This window comes from Puccinia triticina, chromosome 12A (genome assembly GCF_026914185.1).
Source record: "Puccinia triticina chromosome 12A, complete sequence".
In the NCBI taxonomy this organism is placed as follows: Eukaryota; Fungi; Basidiomycota; class Pucciniomycetes; order Pucciniales; family Pucciniaceae; genus Puccinia; species Puccinia triticina.
Window position 1 is genome coordinate 4,280,790 of NC_070569.1, and position 20,452 is coordinate 4,301,241.

Below are 20,452 nucleotides of genomic sequence, written 5' to 3' on the forward strand. Positions count from 1 at the left end.
AAGAAGGTGAAGGACTTTCAGTTTCATATAAAGTCAACAGAAATCAATACGGTCTTGGTTACTACCTTGCAGACAGCATTTATCCACCATGTGCCACATTGATCCAGACAATCTCTCAAACGCAAGGAGCAAATAAGAAACACTTTGCAAAAATGCAAGAAGCCTGTTGGAAGGGCATTGAGCAAGCTTTTGCCGCCCTGCAATCTTGATATGCAATTGTGTGATTCCCCGGTTGATTTTGGAAACATGAAGTCCTCTCCGATATCCTGTTAGCTGCGATCATTCTTCATAACATGGCTGTTGAAGATGGATCAGGAAGTGAACTCAAAGGAAACATTGAATACAAGCAAACACCACCCACTAAAGCAGAGATAACCCCCAACAGACCAAACAACTCAACATTTGAACAATTCATGTTACAATGCCAGGCTATTAGAGACCACAGATCACACACGACTCTTCAGAATGATCTCATTGATCATTTGTGGAACAAGCATGGCTCCAATGAAGCCAGCACTCATATTTAGCTTGTTATTCTCATTGGTCCTTTCTCTCTTATTTCTTGCTTTGTTTTCTTTCTTATTTCTCACTCTTGCTTGTTTTCTTTCTCTAGATCTCTTTGCAATTAACTTCTGACTCAAAAAAAAAAAAAAGTTGAAGTAATTTGACTGGACAAAGAGAAAAAAAAACAAATTATTACTCTGTATCTTTGTTGTCCTCATCTTCTTCCTCGGACTCCTCCATTCCGGCTTCTTCCATCTCTTTTTTCTCCTTTTCCTACTTTGCTTTTTTTCTCTTTTTCTCCTTCTCTTCTTGTAGTTTGTGATCCATAATCGACTTTAGCTTCTTTGCATAATAAGCCCGCCTTGTGTTGTCCGTTATGAAATCAAGATCTTGAGACATGATTGTCTCCTCAAACGCCATTTGAGTTGCCGCCTTCATTAAATTTAGACGGTCGCGCGCAATGGTAACCAGCTCTTGTTGCATGGTCATCATCTTTCCAAGTGAGATATCCTTGGCCCGTTTTTGTTTAGCCGCTTTTGAACCCTGGTCAAGTTATTCCCTCATCTTTCCGGCAAGGTACTCCATCTCAAGATGGCTCTTTGTGGGACCCAAAAGGCAAGCCGCTGTTGGTGCAAACACTTCAAGGGCCCCTTACACAGCTGGGGTTTCAAATGCAACAAGGTAGAAGAATTTCTCTATTGCTACAAAAAGAAAGATTCCGTTATCATAGTATGAATCCACGTCGACGATGGCATTGTCTTTGGCAATCATCAAGAGGATATCAAACTATTACAAGAGAATATGGAAGCGAGCCTGAGAGTGAAGTGAGACTCCCGACCCAACCAACTGGTTGGCATCCGTTTAGAATACAAAGATGATTCCATTCTATCAAGTCAACATCTATTAATCACCCAACTTGTCAGCAAGTACATGAATGAAGTTAATCCAAACTTAGTTCCGATACACAATCCTCTACCCAACAAGAATCTCACAACTTCATGGGGGGAGCCGGTATCAGCAACCCTTTACCAATCACTCATCGGCTCAATCAATGACTTGGCGCTGGGAACACGACCTGACCTCAGCTTTGCGGTGAATTATTTGGCACAGTTCAGCTCAAACCCAAACAAATCCCATTGGAATTCTTCATCTCACCTAGTCCAATATATACCTACAACTTGATTGAAGCGCCTTTGTCTACAACAAATTGGTCACCTGGACAGATGCAAACTGGGGGGGGGGGGGGATTCCAACAGTCTACCTCAGGTTTCATCATCACACTTTTTGGTAGTCCAGTGGTGTGGGGATCACACCGACAGAAGTTGGTTGCGATGTTGACTTGTGCGGCCGAATTCATATCACTTGGATCATCAGTTGATTTCCTTCTCTTCTTAATTCCTATTATCAAATCCCTTGACGTTAAGCCCAAACTCAAGATTGAATGCAACAACCGTGCGGCGGCTTTAATATCCGACAACAACGCTTCCAAGGGGCGCATGAAGAGCTTAGAGCGGAATTTCTTTTTCTTCAATGACGCTGTGCAATTTCTCTAGATTTGGTGGCAACATCAGAAATTAACTTGGCGGACTTCTTTGCCAAAACTCTCAGAGCAAATCTTGACGCGGCGTCAATGGATAAAGTCTTGGTGTATAAGTTTCTTTTGGTTCTCTTTTATCTCAGATACTTCCCACATATCCCCTCAATTTTCTTTAATGTGTTTTCTTCTTTCCCTATTTTCATTTTGTCTTCTTTATTTTCTTTGAGAATTTATTTTCTTCTGTGGAGATTGAGGGGAGGTGTAGTGGAGTGGAGCGAACTGCACATTTGGAGTATCTAGGAGTCAAGAGGCGGGCAGGGAGGAGCAATGAACCTTAAGGCATTTCCGACTACAACCCTCAGCACCTCAGTCCTACAGTTCTGTCTACAATAGAACGCAGAGGGGATCAATGGAGAGAGAATGATTTCTGCTCTTTTCTCCAGCATCTTCTGCTGAGCTTGAACGAGTCACATGGGGGTGGTGAGCTATTGAAGAAATGAAGAAAGTATTCTGGCCACGCAAGCAGCTAGGCTCGCTGCGAGTTCAGAGGCTGGGTGCGGCGCAGTCTGGGCTGGGCAGTTGAGCGAGGACCCGCGGCGTGGCTGACTCAGGCGCAGGGGCAGGATGGCGACGATCGACGAACTCAAGCAGCTGCTCAGGGAAACCCACACATCCACCACCATCAAAAAAAAAAAAAAAAAAAAAGAACAACAACAACAACAACAACAACAACAACAACAACAACAACAAGAAGAAGAAGATGAAATTCGCAAACGGACGAACGAACTGCTCCGGGCAGCAGGAAAACCAGAAACACAACCACCCACCATCGAACTGCTCGCCACCCTCAACCAGCTCATCAGACACAAACACCCCCTCACCCAACAACCAGACCACCACCACCACCACCACCCAGAACTAGGCACCCTCGACACACAGGCCATCCAGCACACCGCACTCCACATCACCCAGCACACCCCAGACAGACGCACCATACTCACTCTCGCACGCATCGTCCTGCCCGACGACCTCGCCACCCCGCCCAGCGCACTCCACCCCAGATTCGCCCTCCACCAGGCCCTCTTCCCCGCCCTGCTGGCCCCGCTCACCGCCCGCCTCATCAGCCACCCCGCAGAAGACCAGCCACTGCTCCACCGCCTCCTGGACTTGTAAGCCGCCCTCTTCCTCCCCACGCACAAAAAGCATGCTGAGCAGAAACCACCACAGCGCCTCGCCCAAGCTCGTCTTCGCAACACTCCTGCCGCTCGTCTCCCCGAAGGACGACGCCTCGGGCCGGGCACAGACGGTCTCCCGGGTCCTGTCGACCCGCTTGCTGCGGCCGTCGGGCCTCCGAGGCCTGCTGCAAGCGGTCATCAGCGAGGACTACGACGACGAGGACGAGGGCACGGGGAGCAGCACGATCACCTCCGCAACCCTCAAGCGCTTCCACTCGCTCTACCACATCCTCTCCCACCCCTCCGCAGCCATCCCCCCCACAGACTACTGGGCCACCATCCTCACCAACCTCATCCGCCTCATCCTCCCCCCCTTCTTCGACCAGTCCGCCCCCGCCAGAGAGCCCGTCAAGCCCCCAGACACCATCCGCAGGGCCGCCTGCTTCATCCTCAGCCAGATCGCCATCCGCCAGCCGGACGTCTTCAAGGCCCACCTCTCGCCCCTGCTCCATGCCGCCTTCCGGCCCACACCACCACCCTCAAACTCAGAAGACCACCAGACGCTCGTCTCGCCCGTCCAGATCGACCACGCCCTCGACCTGCTCCACCAACTCGTCCTGAACTCCGAGCCCTCGCCCATCTTCGTCGACCGACTACTCGCCCCGATCCTCCCCCAGCTGCTCTCGCTGATCGTCTTTCTTCTGCGCACGCGGGCCGAACCAGGCGTGCGCCGGGCGGCCGAGGGGCTGGTGGATGTGTGGATGGGCGTGCATCCGCCGGAGACGGTGGCACGCTGGCTCGGCCGGGCAGTCCGCGAACTCGAGGCCGGCCGCGAGCTCGCTCCTCCCCGGCCCACACTCGCCCTCGCTGCCTCTTCCTCGGGATGCGCTGCCAGCCAGTGGGCCCGAGACCCCGCGGGCAGACCATGCATCAAGGCCCGCCCCGAAGCACAGCCCGACTCGCTCGACTTCGCCCTCGACCCCGACGCGCTCGTCGGCTGGCTCAAGAGCCTCAAGTCGCCCCTCTTCCTCGGCCACCTCCTCGCGGCCTGGCTCGAGGAAGTCGTCCTCCTGCGCGCCCGGCCCGGCTTCGTCGAGGCCAAGATGTGAGCCATCCACGTTTTTTCTTATAGAGAGAGAGAGAGGGACTAAACAGTAACCCTCCGGCGCTGTGTGCAGGACCTTGTTCCGCATCCAGCTATCGCTCAAGGTGCTCGACGCCTTCGAGATCCCCCAGATCGTCGCCCAGCCGGCCCACTTCTTCCCCTTCATCCTGCACGCCCTCCGGCTTCCCCTGGCGTCGCCCGTCCCCGCTCCGCCGTCACCCAAGCCTCCAACGAAGAAGAAGGAGCAACGGGCGGATGGGCCGTTGACGCTGGACTCGCTGAAGTTCTTGGACCTCGATCGGGAGTCTCCCGTCGAGCCGGAGCGCCAACAGGGTCTGCTGGAGGAGGAGGAGGACGATGGGGACTTGGACCATGGGATCATCGTCGCGGGGCTGTCGCTCTTACTTGCGCTTCTCGAAGGTCAGCCATCCCTGCTCCTCCCTCTCCACACCTGCTCACACGTGGTTTTTTTGCTGGGCCAGGGCATCCCGAGATGGCCGAAGACAACACGCCGGGCCTGGGCGAGATCTCGGGGTTGCTGGACGGCCTGCTGTTGAGCCCGACGGTGTCGGCGGAGGTGTACGAGTTGGGGATCAAGAGTCGGCTGCTTCTGTCGGTGCGGCGGGCGCTATCGCTTGTGGACGGGGGAGAGCGCGAGGCGACGGAGGAGTCGCGGGCGGCAGCGGAGGAGCAGGAGCGGCTGGAGCGGCAGTACCGGGCGGGGCTGGGGCTCCTGAACGACGAGTGTCTGCCCCTGCGGGCGCAGGGCATCGTCCAACTGAAGACGGTCCTTCTGACGGCCCCGCGCAGTGGTCGGGCGGCGAGGATGGTGGAGGGGTGGGCGCCGGGGGTGGTGGAGCTGCTGCTCCGGGCCGTCGAGGAGGCCGACAGCTTCGTCTATCTCGCCGCCATCAACGCCCTCGCCGCCCTCGCCCACCGCTTCCAGCCCCTCGTCGGCCCCGCCCTCGCCGCCGCCTTCGCCCGCCCCGTCCACGCTCCGTCCGCGCACCCGGCTCAGGAGGAGGCCGCGATCCGCGACTTCGACCGCGCCGTCAGGGTCGCCGAGGCCATGGTCCAAGTCATCCAACGCGCCGGCACAGCACTGTCTCTGTACAGTTAAGTCCCCCCCTCCCCTTCCAGCGGAAGAATGGGCTTCTTAGTGGGCTGACACGGACACTGTGCCTCAGTCGACAGCCTCCTGCCCGCCCTCCTGCGAGTCCTCCACCACTCCCACCCCGCCGCTGTCCCGCTCAAGCCCTCAGCCTGGACGGTCCTAGCCACCTGCGTCGAACACGCTCCCACCGCGCTCGCGCCTTCCCTGTCGGGCCTCGTCCAGGCCTGTGTCTCCATCCTGAGCCTCACCGACCCCTCCGAGCCACCCTCCTCCGACGACGAGCCGCCCTCCTCCTCGGAGGAGGAGGAAGAGCAAGACCCGCCCCCCATCACCGCGCCGATCCATGCCGGCCACCACCGCACCTCGCTCCACCGGGCGGCCCTACTCTTCGTCCAAAGCCTGCTGGCCCAGACCCTGGCGCTCTGCCAGACGGCCGCGGCCTCCGGCGCCCCCGCCGCCCGTGCCCGCGTCCGCGCCCTCCGCCCCGCCCTCCTTCCCCACCTCGCCGCCCTCCACCGCGTCCTCGCCTACCGTCTCCTCCCCCAACACTCCCCGCCCAACGTCCAGCCGCTCGAGCCCCGTCGTCAGGACCCCCTCGTCGCGGCGTCGTTGACCCAGAACGCACTCGACTCGCTCGCCCTCCTCCGCTCCGTGCTGGCCTACTACTAACAGCAAGCACGGGCCAGGGCCACCTTTGTGCATGTTTTTTTTCTGAAAGCGGCGCGCGTAGCAGATGTGCCGGCGCTCGGCTCCCCCGAAATACACTGATCTCTCCCCGCGCCGTGTGGTTGTGTGTCGCGACCGGATCGCGGGCCGGGCCGCGTGGTCCACCCTTAGCCCAGCCGCCGCCGGGGCCCTCATGTGGGCCTCGCGGAGCCGGGGAAGTCTGGGCCTGGCCGACCAGTGTAAGATGAAACAAAATGCTCAGATTATTGAGCGTAGATTGTCTGCGCAGTTGCAGCGTACCACAATGCCAATGTTAAATACACTTAGTTTGCAACCTCTCACATATTATGTGTGTCATCACCTCAAACTCATTTCCATGCAATGTGTACTTAGCTCACACTACAGGCATGTAGCTGTCTCTGCAGGATGCAGCATCACCCTGTTGTTGCAAGCCCGTGTGACTGCGCAAGTAGGCGCAGTCACGGCGGCTGCAACCCCAAATGCAACATCAGGTGACGCTGCGGGCTGCAACAACAGCTATTTGTCCGTAGTGTCAATGGTTAGAGCATCACTCACACTGCGGGCATCTCGATGTCACTGTGGACCGCAGCAACATCTGACAATTCAGTGGGGATTCAAACCCCGTGCAACAAGTATTGCAGCCACACTTGGCCGGCTGTCCATCAGCCGGCCACCAGGGTATGTACACACAACGCACCTCTCGATGGCCGGCACAACAACCGGTCACCGAGAGGAGTACGCACTCCTCTCAATGGCTGGCCCAAGGACCGGCCATCAGGAGGAGTCCTTGTGCCGGCCATTGCGAGTTGTCCACACTCCTCTCAATGACCAGCATAACGACTGGTCATTGGGAGGAGGAGTCCACACTCCTCTCAATGACCAGCACAAGGACTGGTCATCGGGAGGAGGAATCCATACTCCCCTCAATGCCAACACAGGCCAGCGTTGAGAGGAGTACATGCACCTCGATGCCCGGTCTGTGCCGTCCATCAAGGGAAGTGTGTATGTACTCCTCCCAATGACCGGGCCTTGGGCCAGCCATTGAGAGGAGTGCGTACTCCTCTCAGTTACCGGTTGTTGTGCCGGCCATCAAGAGGTGTCTTTACTCCTCTTGACGCCGGTGTGTGCTGGCATCAAGAGGAGTGTGGACTCCTCCCAATGACTGGTCCATGAGCTGGTCACCAAGAGGAGTGAGAGGAGTGTGTAATCCTCTTGATGGCCGGCACAAGGACCGGTCATCAAGAGGTTGTTATGTATGTACTGCGGTGGCCGGCTGTCCAAAGGCAAATCAGCCATCCAGATGTCTCTGCAGCTGACACTGCATTCTGATATGCAGTGTCATGATGTCGCTGCGGCCCGCAGTGACAGCGAGATGCCCGCAGTGTCATGAATGCTGAGTATGTGAGTTCAACTCTCACAGTACATGAGGTTGTGGGTTCAACACCCACTTCACTTGGACCTCTCTTTTCACTTGTTCAATACAGTTGGCCTCAAACTAATCAAGTAAACTGTTTGAAGGACCACAAACACCTTGAACAATTGGCCCGGCCAGCCAGTACTCATCAGAACAGTATGGTCCAACATGACAATGGCATCAAACAACAAGTCCAATCCCATGTTGAACCACAGCTTCTCCAACGTGGCATTGGACTATTTTGTCCGGTGTTGGACGAGTCAACCAGATAGCTTTTTTTTGTGTGGTGGAGCTGAGTGATGAACAAAAGATAAACAATGATCCTGACAAAATAGAATAAAACATAGATTCTGCATACCTGCACCACACCAACAATGTAAACACTGCGCTATGTTGAAAAAAGATGCCTTTTTAGTGCAGCGCGGCGGTCAAACTGCTACGTCCTCACACCGAAGTATTGCAAACAAAGAGCATGTTGTTCACATTATGTGCAACCCTGCCTCGCTGATGATTGCCTTGGATTGTAAAAGGGGTATGAGATACCCAGGAATGAAAATAAAGTGTTATAGAAACTTGCGAGCGCTGGTTTTGATCCGGAGGTCCAGCTGGGGACTTGTGATCCTTGAATTGATCTCATAGAAAGGTGACAATTGGTGCTGTTGGACCGCGTAATCACGGGAGGGCAAGTGATGCCCGGGTGGGCCCGGGGCACATTATGCAAAGCCTTGGGTCAGTACGGACGCGCTAAGTCCTGGGAAGATAAAAGTGAGGGCGGGGGACGGGAGGACTAGACTTGACACTACTCAACTCGGACAAAGGACTCCCAGGCCTCGAGGAAAAACATCTTAATCCCGTCATCGTTGTTCTTGATCTCATGGAGCAAGACGAACCTCATCCCTAACCCAAAGTCATCAAGAAGACGGCCGCAAGTTTCTGGGAAAGGAAAAAGCGCGTACCACCGGGGGGAATCCAAGCTGAGACGGACCATTCGTGGAAGCGATCGATTTGTTTCAAGTGCCTGAGATTCGACAGAGGCGGGAAGAAAGACAGCAAAGTCGGGCCAGAGAGAAAAAATCTTGATGAGATAAGGAGAGAGCACGGTGGGGAATGAGAGGATTGCCAGACTGACATCGATTTCTCGGACCAGATGAGGGCGTCGATAGTGTCGAGTGCGGCGTGGCTGACGAGCTGAACGACGTGTCTGCCTCTCTCGGAGTCTTTGCGGGCGTAGCTGATGACCGACTGGTCCTCCTGGCTCGGCCCTTCCTTCTCCTTTTCCACCTTCTCATCCCCTACGACTCCACCCACACTCGTCGGTAATGGCCCGCTGAGCTCTTGCAATAACGAGTATGACGGATGTGCTGATAGCGGCGCTGGTGGGACCGACGATGACGCGGATGTCTTGGAGGTCGTTAGATGTGCCTCATATATCGGCTTTCGGAATATATAAAAAACCCGCAAACTGTTAGCCTTTTTGCCATTTTCATCTTGCTGTTCCCTCTTCAGCAGAATAGATTCCTCTGTGACTCAACATTATCCAAGACTCCAACGATCACCTAGCGACCCAGGTAAAGGCATGCGTTAAAAACATCCCGACGTGAGATCAGTTCTGTGCTCAATCAGTTAGTCTGAGAAGAGATGAAGAAGATGAGAGAATCGAACTTAAAACAAAGTAGTATGACATTCTGCCTTTGACCCGGTTGACCACCACCAGCCAGCTGTCACGCTGTGGGAGTTTATGATCAGGGCCGGCGGCAACGTGTGACAGGTATCTCTCCCCACCCGCGACATCGGGGCGCGAGGGGCCCGCGAAGACACAACAGGACCTTGCAGGCTGGCCCGGATGACTTCCCTTCGATTCTGGGAGCCTCCCAGATCTAAATTTACACACTCAAACTCAAACTTTTATTAAAAAGGAAAAAGAAATCCAAAGTCTGTACTTCATTGCTTCAATGTGCGCTGTTTGCTGTTTTGGTAGGTGTTTTAATTTAGGAGTGGAGTTTGAGCCCAAGGGGCAGCTATACTGTTTTTTGGGGGCTTAGGGGAGGTTATATTTTTTTTGGTGGCTTGGTTTGGGAATATCCGTGCCGGCTGTCTTTTTAGTTTAATTGGCAAAACTGTCTTGTTTTTGTAAGTATTGTTGATTGGGGTTGTTTTTGTGTTTTTGGCCATTATTTGCATGGGGGGAACCCCTGATCTTTGTTGTGACACAAATGCAATTTTAAACTGGCATGAAATATTGGAGATTGGTTTATCAAATTGCAGTGGCACAGCCGCTGATAGTGATGAAACACACAATAACTTCATGAATTTAAAGATATAGATGCAAAAGAGATCCTGTTTTTCAATAAGATGAGCTTCCTGCACAGCAGGAAATATCAATGATCACTTGTCTACAAGTGGCATCACAAACTAAAAAGGCACCTTTGCAACTTGCTATTTCACTTTCAGATAAGTGATTATTTATTTCCATAGTTGGCCTTTCTAGACACCAGTCTCCTCATCAGCTGTTCGACCTGTTTCAAGGATTACCACTCCAATTGTTGGACCCTTGCCACCTTCCTTGGTAAACCTACCACTCGTCAAGATGGTTGAATGTCAATTTCTATTTATCTGTTCATATCAAAGTCATTTGAGTTACCTGGTTCCCACATTTAGCGGTTGGACGTGCTAAATCTGATGCAGCAGCACTTCAACGGTACCAGCATCTGTCAGTTTGGGAACAAAGTAAACCAGTCAAAGACGACTTGCAGAATCCAAGCAGTTTCCCAAAAACAGGCATGCACAGCTCCTGGCATCCAACATCAAGTTAAAAACAAAGGCCCCGGTTGTTGAGCAAGCATGACAAACATTCTGAGTGCAGTGAGACCCCCGTTTTTGCGGTGAAGATTTTTAGTACATGTGACAAAAAATGCATTAATTATCACACTCTACTGTGAACGCGACAACGGGGCGGAAAAAGCTCACTACATACTTGATGTGGCATGTCAGTGGCCAGACCACATTGATTCATATAAGCATCTATCATCCTGCGGAGACCCGTCACCTTTTCTGATGAGCGTCTCTGATATGCCCGCCATGACCAGCTCCCACCCAAAGCCCCCAACGTCGTTCCAAAACAAAGCCCCCCAAACCCCAGCGTGCCCACCTAGTTATTCAGCTTGTGCTGATTGATTGTTTTTTGTTTATTGTGTTTTCATTTCAATTGTATGGAAGAAAGTAAGACAAAGCCGCAAAACCCCCCCTCACACTCAGACAATAAATCAAAGCAAGATAAATAGCAAACAAGAGGAAGGGGAAAGCGGGCGATTCTGGAGTGGTTGTCAGTGTGTGTGTGTGTGGGGTGTTTTTGGGTTACTGCTATATGTATGCATGCATGAGAAACTATAGAAAACTTCAACAACAGCAACGTCGGTTTCATTTTGTATTTTTCTTTTTTGGTTGAGTACGACGCATACACACGGAGGGGAAGACGAGAGACGGTTGGATAAGAGATATGCGCGGGTTTGAATACATGGATCATTTCTGTGTAAGTTCTGAAGTGCCCCAAGCCACCGAAAGCCGATCCTCTGGCCGGTGCGTTTTTTGAGTGTGTATCGTGATAATAAAAAGAGCCCAGGTTCTCGAAGCAACAACATAGAAGTAAGTAATAGAAATAAACTTTTCTTTTTGGGGGTGGGAGATAATCCAACGGTTCGAATGACCTTTCTTTTGATAAAAAAAAGAGACTGCTGGATGGCGAGAACGACAAAGGCCATGAGTATCCTTAATGGAAGGGAGGCATAAGTGAGACGGCTTACTCCACTACGATCATCACATATCACGCGGCGATCTCTTTGTCGGTGGCAGAATTTTCAACAGCCGGTGGCTCAGGAGTATCGGTGCAATCCATCTGTTCATCCTCATCATTGAGCTCGGAAGCGGCGGCTTTGGCAGCCGGTTGGGGCTCAACGGTTGTCGAGGCCATCTCGACATCCTGCTCGGCTTGTTCGGTCGGCTTGCTAGCCTCGTCCTCCTCCATCGGTGAAGCGTGGTCGCCGTTGACTGGTTTGGGCTCTTCGCTGACTGGTTTGGGCTCTTCGCTGACTGCTTCGGGTTCGGCGCTGGCGACGGCTTCGGGTTTATCGTCGGTTTCTTCGGTTTTCTCGTTTGCCGCTTCGGGTTCACCGTTGACAACTGGTGCTTCATCTTTGACAGCTTCGGCTTCACCGTTAACCGCTGAACCTTCGTCTTGGGCAGCTTCGTCTTCGGCAGCGGGAGCTTCATCTTGCACCGCGGGAGCTTCTTCATCTTGGACAACGGGAGCTTCATCTGGGACAGCGGGAGCTTCGTCTTGGACAGCTGAAGCTTCATCTTGGACAGCTGAAGCTTCATCTTGGACAGCTGAAGCTTCATCTTGGACAGCTGAAGCTTCATCTTGGGCAGCGGGAGCCTCATCTTGGACAGCGGGAGCTTCATCTGGGACAGCGGGAGCTTCGTCTTGGACAGCTGAAGCTTCATCTTCGTCAGCGGGAGCTTCATCTTTGGCGGGTTCGGCTTCGCCGTTGACAGCTTCGGGTTGGGTGTCGACGGCTTCGGGCCCAGCCTCGACTGGCTCGGAGTGACCGTTGACAGCGGTGTGATTGCCATTAGCTTGAGGGGGAGATGCTTCAGGGGCCTCGGATTCAGGCTCGGAGATTTTGGCTTCTTCGACTGGAGCAGGCTCGACAGCTGTGTTCGTCTCCTCATCAACTTCGGCAACCTTGACGGGCGTAGGATCGTCCTCATCCATCTTCATGTCCTCCGGATCGGACGGCTTCGTCGCTTCCTTGCCGTTGACCATCGCTTCCTCAACCTTCTTCGTGCCAGTTGGATCTGTGTTCTCTTTGCCATTGCCATTGTCGACTGAAGCATTCGCCTTGGCCGCATCGTTTCCATCGACAGTCTTCGATCGATGAGTCGGCTCCTCCCCTAATCCGAGTTGACTTCTCCATTTCTCCTGGAGAGCGCGCGCTCTTGCTCTGATGCTGTATTGAGCCTCCAATGGAATTTGCCGTTCTTCGAGGATCCCAACTCGTTTCAGGACCTTGCCCAACTTGCTCGACTGAAGTAGCAAACATATCAAAAAAGGATGTAAAAGGCGCTAGGATATGATGAAGCGACCTACAGTGAGCCACTCAGTTTTCATCTCGAACTGTTCAATGTCAGTGAAGACACCGTCAATCTCGGGCATCATCTGTGTGAACAACAAACGAAGCGGACAACAATCAGCGGCCCCACTTGCAGAATCAAGAAAGCTGTAGAGGGAGGTTACCTTTTCGGTGAGCACAGTTTTACTTAAGAACAACCGTTGCAGTCGATGACGCCATTCTCTGACGACGGACTCTCCATCAACAGGTACTACCGGTTCCTCTTTCTTCTTGCCTCGCTAAGACAACGAAGAGGTGATAAGTAAGGGTCAGTGGAACAGTTTTAGATGCGTCTGGATGGACAAATTGGGCACACCTTCTTAGCTGCTGGAGCAGCTGCAGGAGGCTCTGGAGTGGCACTAGCTTGGGCAGGGACGTTGGTGGCACGAGCGTCGACAGATTTCCGCTTCTTGGTAGACACAGCTGGCGATTTAGTTTCGGAAGGTCGCTTCCGTTTTTGTTTTGATTGTGCTGAGGTAGCTTTCTCGGCACCCTCAGCATCAACAGTCTCTAGTTCGTCGATTTCTAGGGCGTTGTAATCCTCGACATCAGCCGCGAGACGGGCTTCGAGCTCGGCTTCCCAAGCTTGGGGTGCCAGTGCAATCTGGTAGGCTGCCTTGAGGTCGGCACCTTTTTTGTTGGGGTTGTTGATGAAGGCCTGGGAAAGAAACAAATGAAGAGAGAGGAACAGATATGTGAGCGAGCTGTTCGTCGAACGGAGAAGTGAGCTGAACTAACCTGAATCTCGGTGGGTTCCAAAATACTCATTTCTTTGGCGTTCATCCAGGCACTGCAAGACATCACGACAATCAACGGCCGCAATGCTTCGACAGGTCGAAGAGAAGCTTACTAATCAGCAGTTTTGAAGAATTTGACGAGGTACGAGTTTTTCTGAGCAATCTTGCGCTCATCTCTCAAGTTCAAAGGTGAGACATAAGGGTCGACGATCTGTGCGGAGAATCGTCACCAAGGATGGTCAGCTGGACGGCAGATGGGACGCTAGTTGAGAGAGGGGGGAGGCTGGAGACTGACGCGAGCGGGCCATGCGGGGTGTCCTTTGACTTTGGCCAAGACGATATCCCCGAACGCATCTGGAAAATGCAAGATGTAGAAGACAAGAGGCGAGCGATTAGAAAGAAGCGTTTTAACAGATATATGTATGTATAATAACAGCACATGCTAGTCGGAGACCAGCGAGAGCCGAGAGAGACGAATACACGATGTAAATCGAGATGCGAGAGAAAGGTGTTCTGAGACAAGGGATGGACACGGACATGTAGGCAAGTTGGGCGTGGCCACTCCGGGAAGCGAGGCGCCGCTCTGTCTGGGAGTTTTGGGGGGCATATCGAGTGGCGCGGTAGATGGCGATGACTAGTCCGTCGAGCCGGGAAGAAATCTGTCGATTGGAGACAGATCAGCTCAGCCGCCTGGAAAAAAAGACGCGTCTCTGGGGCCCCGGAATGGTCCTCGCGGCGATTTGCCATGTATGATGGACATGCAGAGCATCCTGTTTGCAGAATTTCGAGAGAAAAAGGGGGGGATTGACGAACCCAGAGAGCAGCCGAGCCGATCGCTTGGAAACGAGGAGTGCCTGCGTGGGAGGGATGCGAGAGTCAGTAAGCAGTGTGCAGAGCAGCTGGTGTGGGTGGTGTGAAAGACTTACGGACGATCGAGGCGACTGGGCGAGCAGTGCGTTTTGAACGAGGAGAGGGGAGAGAGAAACGGCAGGTCAGGATGGATGGGATGCGAGGGGAGGGGGGGGGGATGGGATGAGGGGGGGGGAGTATACATACTGCGCGGCTAAGGGGTGTTGTTTCAGAGTCGGCTGGTGTTGGGTGGTGGTGGGTTGTGTTTGAGGGTGGGGGGGAAGGAGGAGTGGGTTTATATATCCAGTGGCTGGCTCAGTATGGTGTATGTATGTATGCATCGTGTCTGTCCGTCCAAATGGTTCCAGCAAGGTTCCAAAACACTTAACTCCATAGATATGGAAATACATAACCCTCATTCGTCTCTTGTTTGGTCTGGCTGATATCACGGATGATTATCACATCATATCATCCCATCTCCAAGCGTAGATGCCCTCAGTCTGAGCAATCCACTCTTCTTCTGTACACGCTTAATGCTCTCACATCCCAGCCCACTTCCTCAATCCGAGCTTCCGTCTGGCCGTGCTCGTCCAGGCCCCGGTGAGTGAGAGGAGCAGCCCCCAGGCCTTGTTCTTCTTCTTCCTCGTCTCCTTCCTCAGTCGTCCATGGCCGGCGGCTTTCTTCCATGTATCCGGGCGAGTCGGTTGAGTGGTGGGAGATAGAGGGGATGAGCAGAGTGGTGATATTCCTCCAATCGACCACCGGGCCCAGTTCAGTTGGCTTGGGGTCCACTGCCCGTAAGTCCATATTACTCACTTACCATAACAGCCCTATGTAAGCCTGTCTCACCACCGATCGGCTCTCTGGCTGGTGTCGGCCGGCGTTGTCTGATGGTTCAACGCCCCGCGAGTCACCGACATCTCTCCACAACCGAACGGCTCATGCTCAACGGCTTCACGAACACGGGCCAACGGGCTTCCTTGCGATAGATTGCTCGATCTAGAATGAACATGATGGAGCTCGTGTATTGACCCTGATGATGATCCTTAGGCACAAGATTGGGGGTGAAACTCAGAACCATGAAAATAATCACAGATAAAAAAAATGAATTTAAAAAAAAAAGAGTTTTCATTGCCCAGTGTATGATAGATCTACTAGATGGATGCAACACTCATCTGGCTGTCTACGCCCACACAAGTCTAGTCGAAGATATCTTTTTCGCTCTTTTTAGATCCCTCCCCTTGCTCTTCTTTCTGTTTATGATGTGTAATCCTACTACTTGAGTGCGGCCAATAATCTGTTGAGACGATCGATAATCAAAAGCAATCAATCAATCAATCGCTCTCGGAATACAAAGTGCACACTCAGGCAAGACTTACGATTCAAAGACTTCTACCTCAATGGCTGCCTCGGCCTTTTGGGCCTCAGTCCCAGCATTCAAGGCTCGTTGGGCTTCCTGGAGACCAGACCTAGCAGCCTAACAAACAGACAGATTTCGTGTTGAGTACATGATGAGCCACCCACTGTGTCTGGGCATATCGACTTACCTCTGGTGAGAAAGCGTCCAGAGGGTAGGCCTCGACGGCGTTGATGGTCAGGAGGTTGTTAGGATGGACGTTTGCGAAGCCACCAGAAACTGCAAACACAGAATAAAAACAAAGCAAAAGATCAGCAGCTAATCCGGACAGATGATAAGACACGGACAGACGCAAGACGCCATACCAAACCATTTCTTAGATTCTCCTTGACCCTCGATCACCTCGACCACCCCCGGCTTCAGGCTCTCGATGCTGGCCACGTGGTTCGCCAAGACTCCCATGTCTCCAGACTCGGCGGCGATGTTGACCTGGGTGACTCCACTGGATTGATAGATCGTCTAGAAAATACAAATGCCATCCAGTGAACCGACCATTAGGACGTGTTCCACCCAGTCGCATGGTTAGATAACGGTCCATTTGATGTAGATCGATATTGTTTTTGTTTTTAGTTTGGTTTTTGATTTGTGGTTTATTAGATAGGGTGAGGGAATGTAAAATGGAAAGATAGGCGGTCAGGTAAAGCGTCTCTCGCAGGTAAGCGATTTCCAATTAGGACACAGAGGAGAGAAGAGAGGGTGACAGGGATGACGAACCTCGTGTGGTAAGACCAAGGACAGCTGGAGCTTGCCATCTGCGCCAGGAGCAGCCTCAGTGGCGTAGGCCCTTGCGGCGCGGGCGCTGGTAGGCAAACGGGGCGCTTGGGCAGCAGCACGAGGGAGGCCGGCCCGAGAGAGGATTGATCGTGCAGAGGCGAACATTGTGTTTTGCTTGGTTTTTCCTTCCGGCGTGACTGGTCCTGGGGTCTTGTTCGGTCCGATTTCTATTCAAATCGATGCGCAATCGGGCGTTGTCTCGGTTGATGCACGCTTGGGTTGTACAAGTTCGATTATCAGTCAGAGGTCTGATGATGATATCTTTGGATGATATCTGTCCGGGTCTGGCCACTTTCCAGCTGGGGCTAAAAAAACACACTCGGCTCGGCCCGCTTCGGAAGGACGTCGACTGCACCACACATCGTCCATACAGGATACGAGATGTAAATACATATTTATGCATTTACGCGGCCTCATGGACTGCTTCTGAAAGCTTTCTTATAAATACACAAGGGGAAGCCCCCAAATTTGGGGTTCCAGGGGGTGTTAAAGTCATAGGGGTTTGTAAATTACAGCAAGGCATAGCCCCCAAATTTGGGGTTACAGGGGGTGTGAAAGTCACAGGATGTGAAAGGCCCAAAAGGGAATGGGACAGAGCAAAGGAAATGACATAAAATTTTCAAACCTTTGATGATGCAATTTCAGGGTGACTATGCATTCAGTCAAAGGAGAAACCAAATTTCAACTGAAAAATAGGCCGAAAAACAAAATTTCAAGTGAAAACTGGGTGAAATAAGGGCATTTTATTTTGGGAAAAGACACAAAATTTGTTACTGAAAAAGTAAATATTTGGAAAAATGGTGATGAGAGATACTCAAAAACTCTGAAAATGTGAGAGAAATTCCTTTTAAACAATTTTTGAAGTTTATTATGAAGGCTGGCCACTTTCAGGCTGTGGAATCACAACCTTAGTAGTTTGGCTTGACTTGCTTCTTGACAATGCAAAACACAGGTTCATGAAGTACAATACCAAAATTACCAATTTTCTGACCTTGTGATTGAAAGAATGCAAAGAACTAAGAGCAGGAATAGACCCGCTCTCTACTGGGTTAAGAAGAAGTATAGAAAACAGAAAAGATCCTGAGTTGGATCTAGGTGACGGGAAGAGACAGATTGTGTCATCAGCACTTTGTCCCAGTTTAGGTTCTCTCTTCTTTTCCTTTTTTAGTTTGTAGAGTCTTACTCGCTACGGTCTTTTGACCTGGGATAATCCTCACTTGGCGTTGGCGGAACGGCGAAGCAGTTGAGCAACGTTATCTGTTTCCAGGTACAGTTGCATCAGCTGTTGCCCTTAGTTTTGCTTGCCCTTATAACACAACACACTTACCAATAGGTCTTCCAGCTCTTAGAGTGGTATTGGTGCGGACGGTCTGGTTGTCTTTGACCATTACAAGACAGAGCGTTAGCATCTGTCTGACCAACTTCTTTTAAGAACTCAGCCACTTACCTTTGGCGCTGGCTGAGATTCTTTTGAGGAGTGGTTTTTGGCCGGGATTTTCCACGTGGCTAATCTTGCTGGCAAGTGTCAGATCTGCTTACATCAACAAGATGAATTCAGTTTCACGACACTGCTGCACAGGCTTTGGACTGCGGAAAAGGTTCACATTTGCTTACCAGATTCCGCAGCTGAAGTAGCTCCCGACATCTCACTCAATTTATGAGTTCAACACCGCTTGCCTAGACTGGAATTCTCACAGTGATTTATTGATTGTGAGGGAGGAGGCCAGATTGACAGGAAATTTCTTGTGTATGAGCTTAAAAGGCAGTCCAGACAGCTCCAGACTTATCTGGGTCAGATTGAAAGGAATTTGACTCTGAGGGATGGGTACAGAATCATTAACTCTGTTACCTGATACAACTCTTGTGTAAATCACATTTGGGCCCAACCTGGTTCCATTACAAAGTCCCATTGTCCAATCAAGGTTCCTGAGCATTATCATTGAGCAATTTGGTCACCTGTTGGGAGTTTGTAAACTCTTTGATCCACATTTTTAGCATTATCAGTAAGCCTTATTGAGTGATTTGGATTTATTTCAGATGGAACAAATTCAAACTGTTGCATGAGAGTATATTAATGGTGAAGGATTGTTTAGATTCTTTGCATAAGTCCTGGAAGTAGATCTTGACCATGAACTCTGTGGTTTTCGAACTCATTTTCTGTGTCATATATGTCCAGCTGTAAGAATTTGGGGAATTCCTGTGAAAGTGGAAGCAAACTTCCAATGTTATGGTGAATTGTACCCTTCACCTTGAATGTATGGATACCTTCACCTTGATTGTTGAGTGCATCTCTGGTTGAGGCATTGACTCCAAGAGATGTAAATGTGAAGTTGCTATTTATCAAGTGGATGGATAGAATGAGTTGATTTCCCTCAGGTATATTGGGTTGATATGTAATTTTGAAGATCTAAAGCAATTCAGGGGGTGGGGGTGGTTTTTATAAAGTGATCCTGCCTTGGTGGCAGCAAAGTTAGGTTGCTTATCCTGTGAAGATTATGGCTTGACACTTCACACAACATCTCACTGCCCTCAAAGTTTCTGGCCTGAACCCAGGAGGCTCAGTCCAACACCATGCATTTGGTCTGTTTACATGATTCTTGGAATATTTCCGAAGGAATGGTTACCTGTGAAATCATGTTCAACCAAATTTCCAGCAGGAGGATCATTTAAAAATCCTGCTCTTGAGATAAACTTGAATCAATTTGTTCCTGAATAAGGCCCAGATCAATTTCAGGTGGGTCATTCCAGTTTGCGGGTATTTGCACAGGGGATAGATTTGAAGAATATTCATAAGTTTGAAATGGACTCTGCATATTTCTTGGTGAAGCACTCTGGGAGTTGAGCAAGTTAAAAATAGACAACCTGGAGGTGTGGTTGCCATGATTGTTATTTCCATGCTGGGATGGAGATTTGTGTGAGTTGTGTTCAGATTGGTTTTGTGGTTGAGGATTGAAATTGTAAGAAGATTGGAGGACTTCCTGTCAATCTGGAAAGTCAGATCTGAGCCGCCAGATTTCAGATTTCGCAGGGAAATCTAGGTCCCCGAAGATCCCCAAAGCAATCCAGAGTCCCAAATTCCAGATTTCCCTGCAAAATCAGAAATTCCAGATTTATTCAAAAATGATGGGAAGTCCTCCATTCATGATTTAGATGATACTGTGTTTAGATTGGTTTTGTGTTTGACAATTGAAATTGTCAGGAGATTCATGATTTTGATGATACTGTGTATGCGGGGGTCTGTTGTCAATGTTGATGGAAATTTGGGGATGAAGGCCACTCATGATTTGGATTATTTGATTGTTGAGTATGAGGAAAATCTTGAGGCTGATAAATAGAATGTTGGTGCTCCTGCCACAGAGAAAAAGAACATGGGAATGTGAATATTGCTGGTAATGATGGGAGGTCAAGAATTGATGATAATGGGATTGTTGAGAATGAAGAGAGTGTGAAGGTTGATGATGATGGGATTGTCGAGCATATATGATGAGGGGAATTATGTAGGTGTTATGATTACTGAATTCATGCAGATCAATTATCAGTTTAACATTGCTTGAATGGAAATGGTGTCTGTAAGAGTCCGTTTGAGCAATCTGCTTGAACGGGCTGGATTATTGATGTGTGATAAGAGTCCATTCAAGCAATATGGTTGAGCCGACTTGGTGAAATTTGATCACCAAGTCCGCTTGATGAGTCTTCTTGAACAGACTTGACAACATGACTCTGGAGTCTGCTTCAATGGAGTCGCTGGTCTGTTCAAGCAGAAGAGCAAACTCTCTTACCAAATCCTTTCAGAGAGTCGCACCAGGAGTCCATTCAAGCGGAGTCAATTCAGAGGGAATGGACTCTGCAAGACTCTGCATTGAACGGACGCGGTTAATACAAAAAAGTATTGACGCCGGCGTTACTTGCATACCAACGCCGGCGTTACTCGCATGACAGGTATTTGTACTGGTTTGTTTGGCCCCCAGAGG

The 20,452-nt window shown here is 50.9% G+C and overlaps 4 protein-coding genes across 4 annotated transcripts; 1 reads left to right on the forward strand and 3 right to left on the reverse strand.

Moving 5' to 3' along the window:
* Window positions 1–2,801: 2,801 nt before the first annotated feature.
* Window positions 2,802–6,104, forward strand: PtA15_12A413 (uncharacterized protein; the record flags this gene model as incomplete). Its single annotated transcript, XM_053162020.1, has 9 exons — window positions 2,802–2,895; window positions 2,958–3,210; window positions 3,269–3,410; window positions 3,483–4,321; window positions 4,395–4,741; window positions 4,804–5,216; window positions 5,340–5,436; window positions 5,509–5,852; window positions 6,003–6,104. The coding sequence occupies 9 exons, from the start codon at window positions 2,802–2,804 to the stop codon at window positions 6,102–6,104; spliced, it is 2,631 nt and encodes an 876-aa protein (XP_053025979.1).
* A 1,995-nt stretch (window positions 6,105–8,099) lies between these two features.
* Window positions 8,100–9,220, reverse strand: PtA15_12A414 (uncharacterized protein; the record flags this gene model as incomplete). Its single annotated transcript, XM_053162021.1, has 6 exons — window positions 8,100–8,192; window positions 8,345–8,433; window positions 8,493–8,554; window positions 8,666–8,970; window positions 9,069–9,092; window positions 9,206–9,220. 6 exons carry the CDS (start codon window positions 9,218–9,220, stop codon window positions 8,100–8,102), a joined length of 588 nt encoding a protein of 195 aa, XP_053025980.1.
* Window positions 9,221–11,356: 2,136 nt separating this feature from the next.
* On the reverse strand, window positions 11,357–14,048 carry PtA15_12A415 (uncharacterized protein; the record flags this gene model as incomplete). Its single annotated transcript, XM_053162022.1, has 8 exons — window positions 11,357–12,619; window positions 12,683–12,751; window positions 12,830–12,943; window positions 13,021–13,362; window positions 13,443–13,494; window positions 13,555–13,652; window positions 13,737–13,795; window positions 13,979–14,048. The coding sequence occupies 8 exons, from the start codon at window positions 14,046–14,048 to the stop codon at window positions 11,357–11,359; spliced, it is 2,067 nt and encodes a 688-aa protein (XP_053025981.1).
* A 1,517-nt stretch (window positions 14,049–15,565) lies between these two features.
* On the reverse strand, window positions 15,566–16,586 carry PtA15_12A416 (uncharacterized protein; the record flags this gene model as incomplete). Its single annotated transcript, XM_053162023.1, has 5 exons — window positions 15,566–15,587; window positions 15,670–15,767; window positions 15,838–15,926; window positions 16,013–16,166; window positions 16,422–16,586. 5 exons carry the CDS (start codon window positions 16,584–16,586, stop codon window positions 15,566–15,568), a joined length of 528 nt encoding a protein of 175 aa, XP_053025982.1.
* Window positions 16,587–20,452: the final 3,866 nt, after the last annotated feature.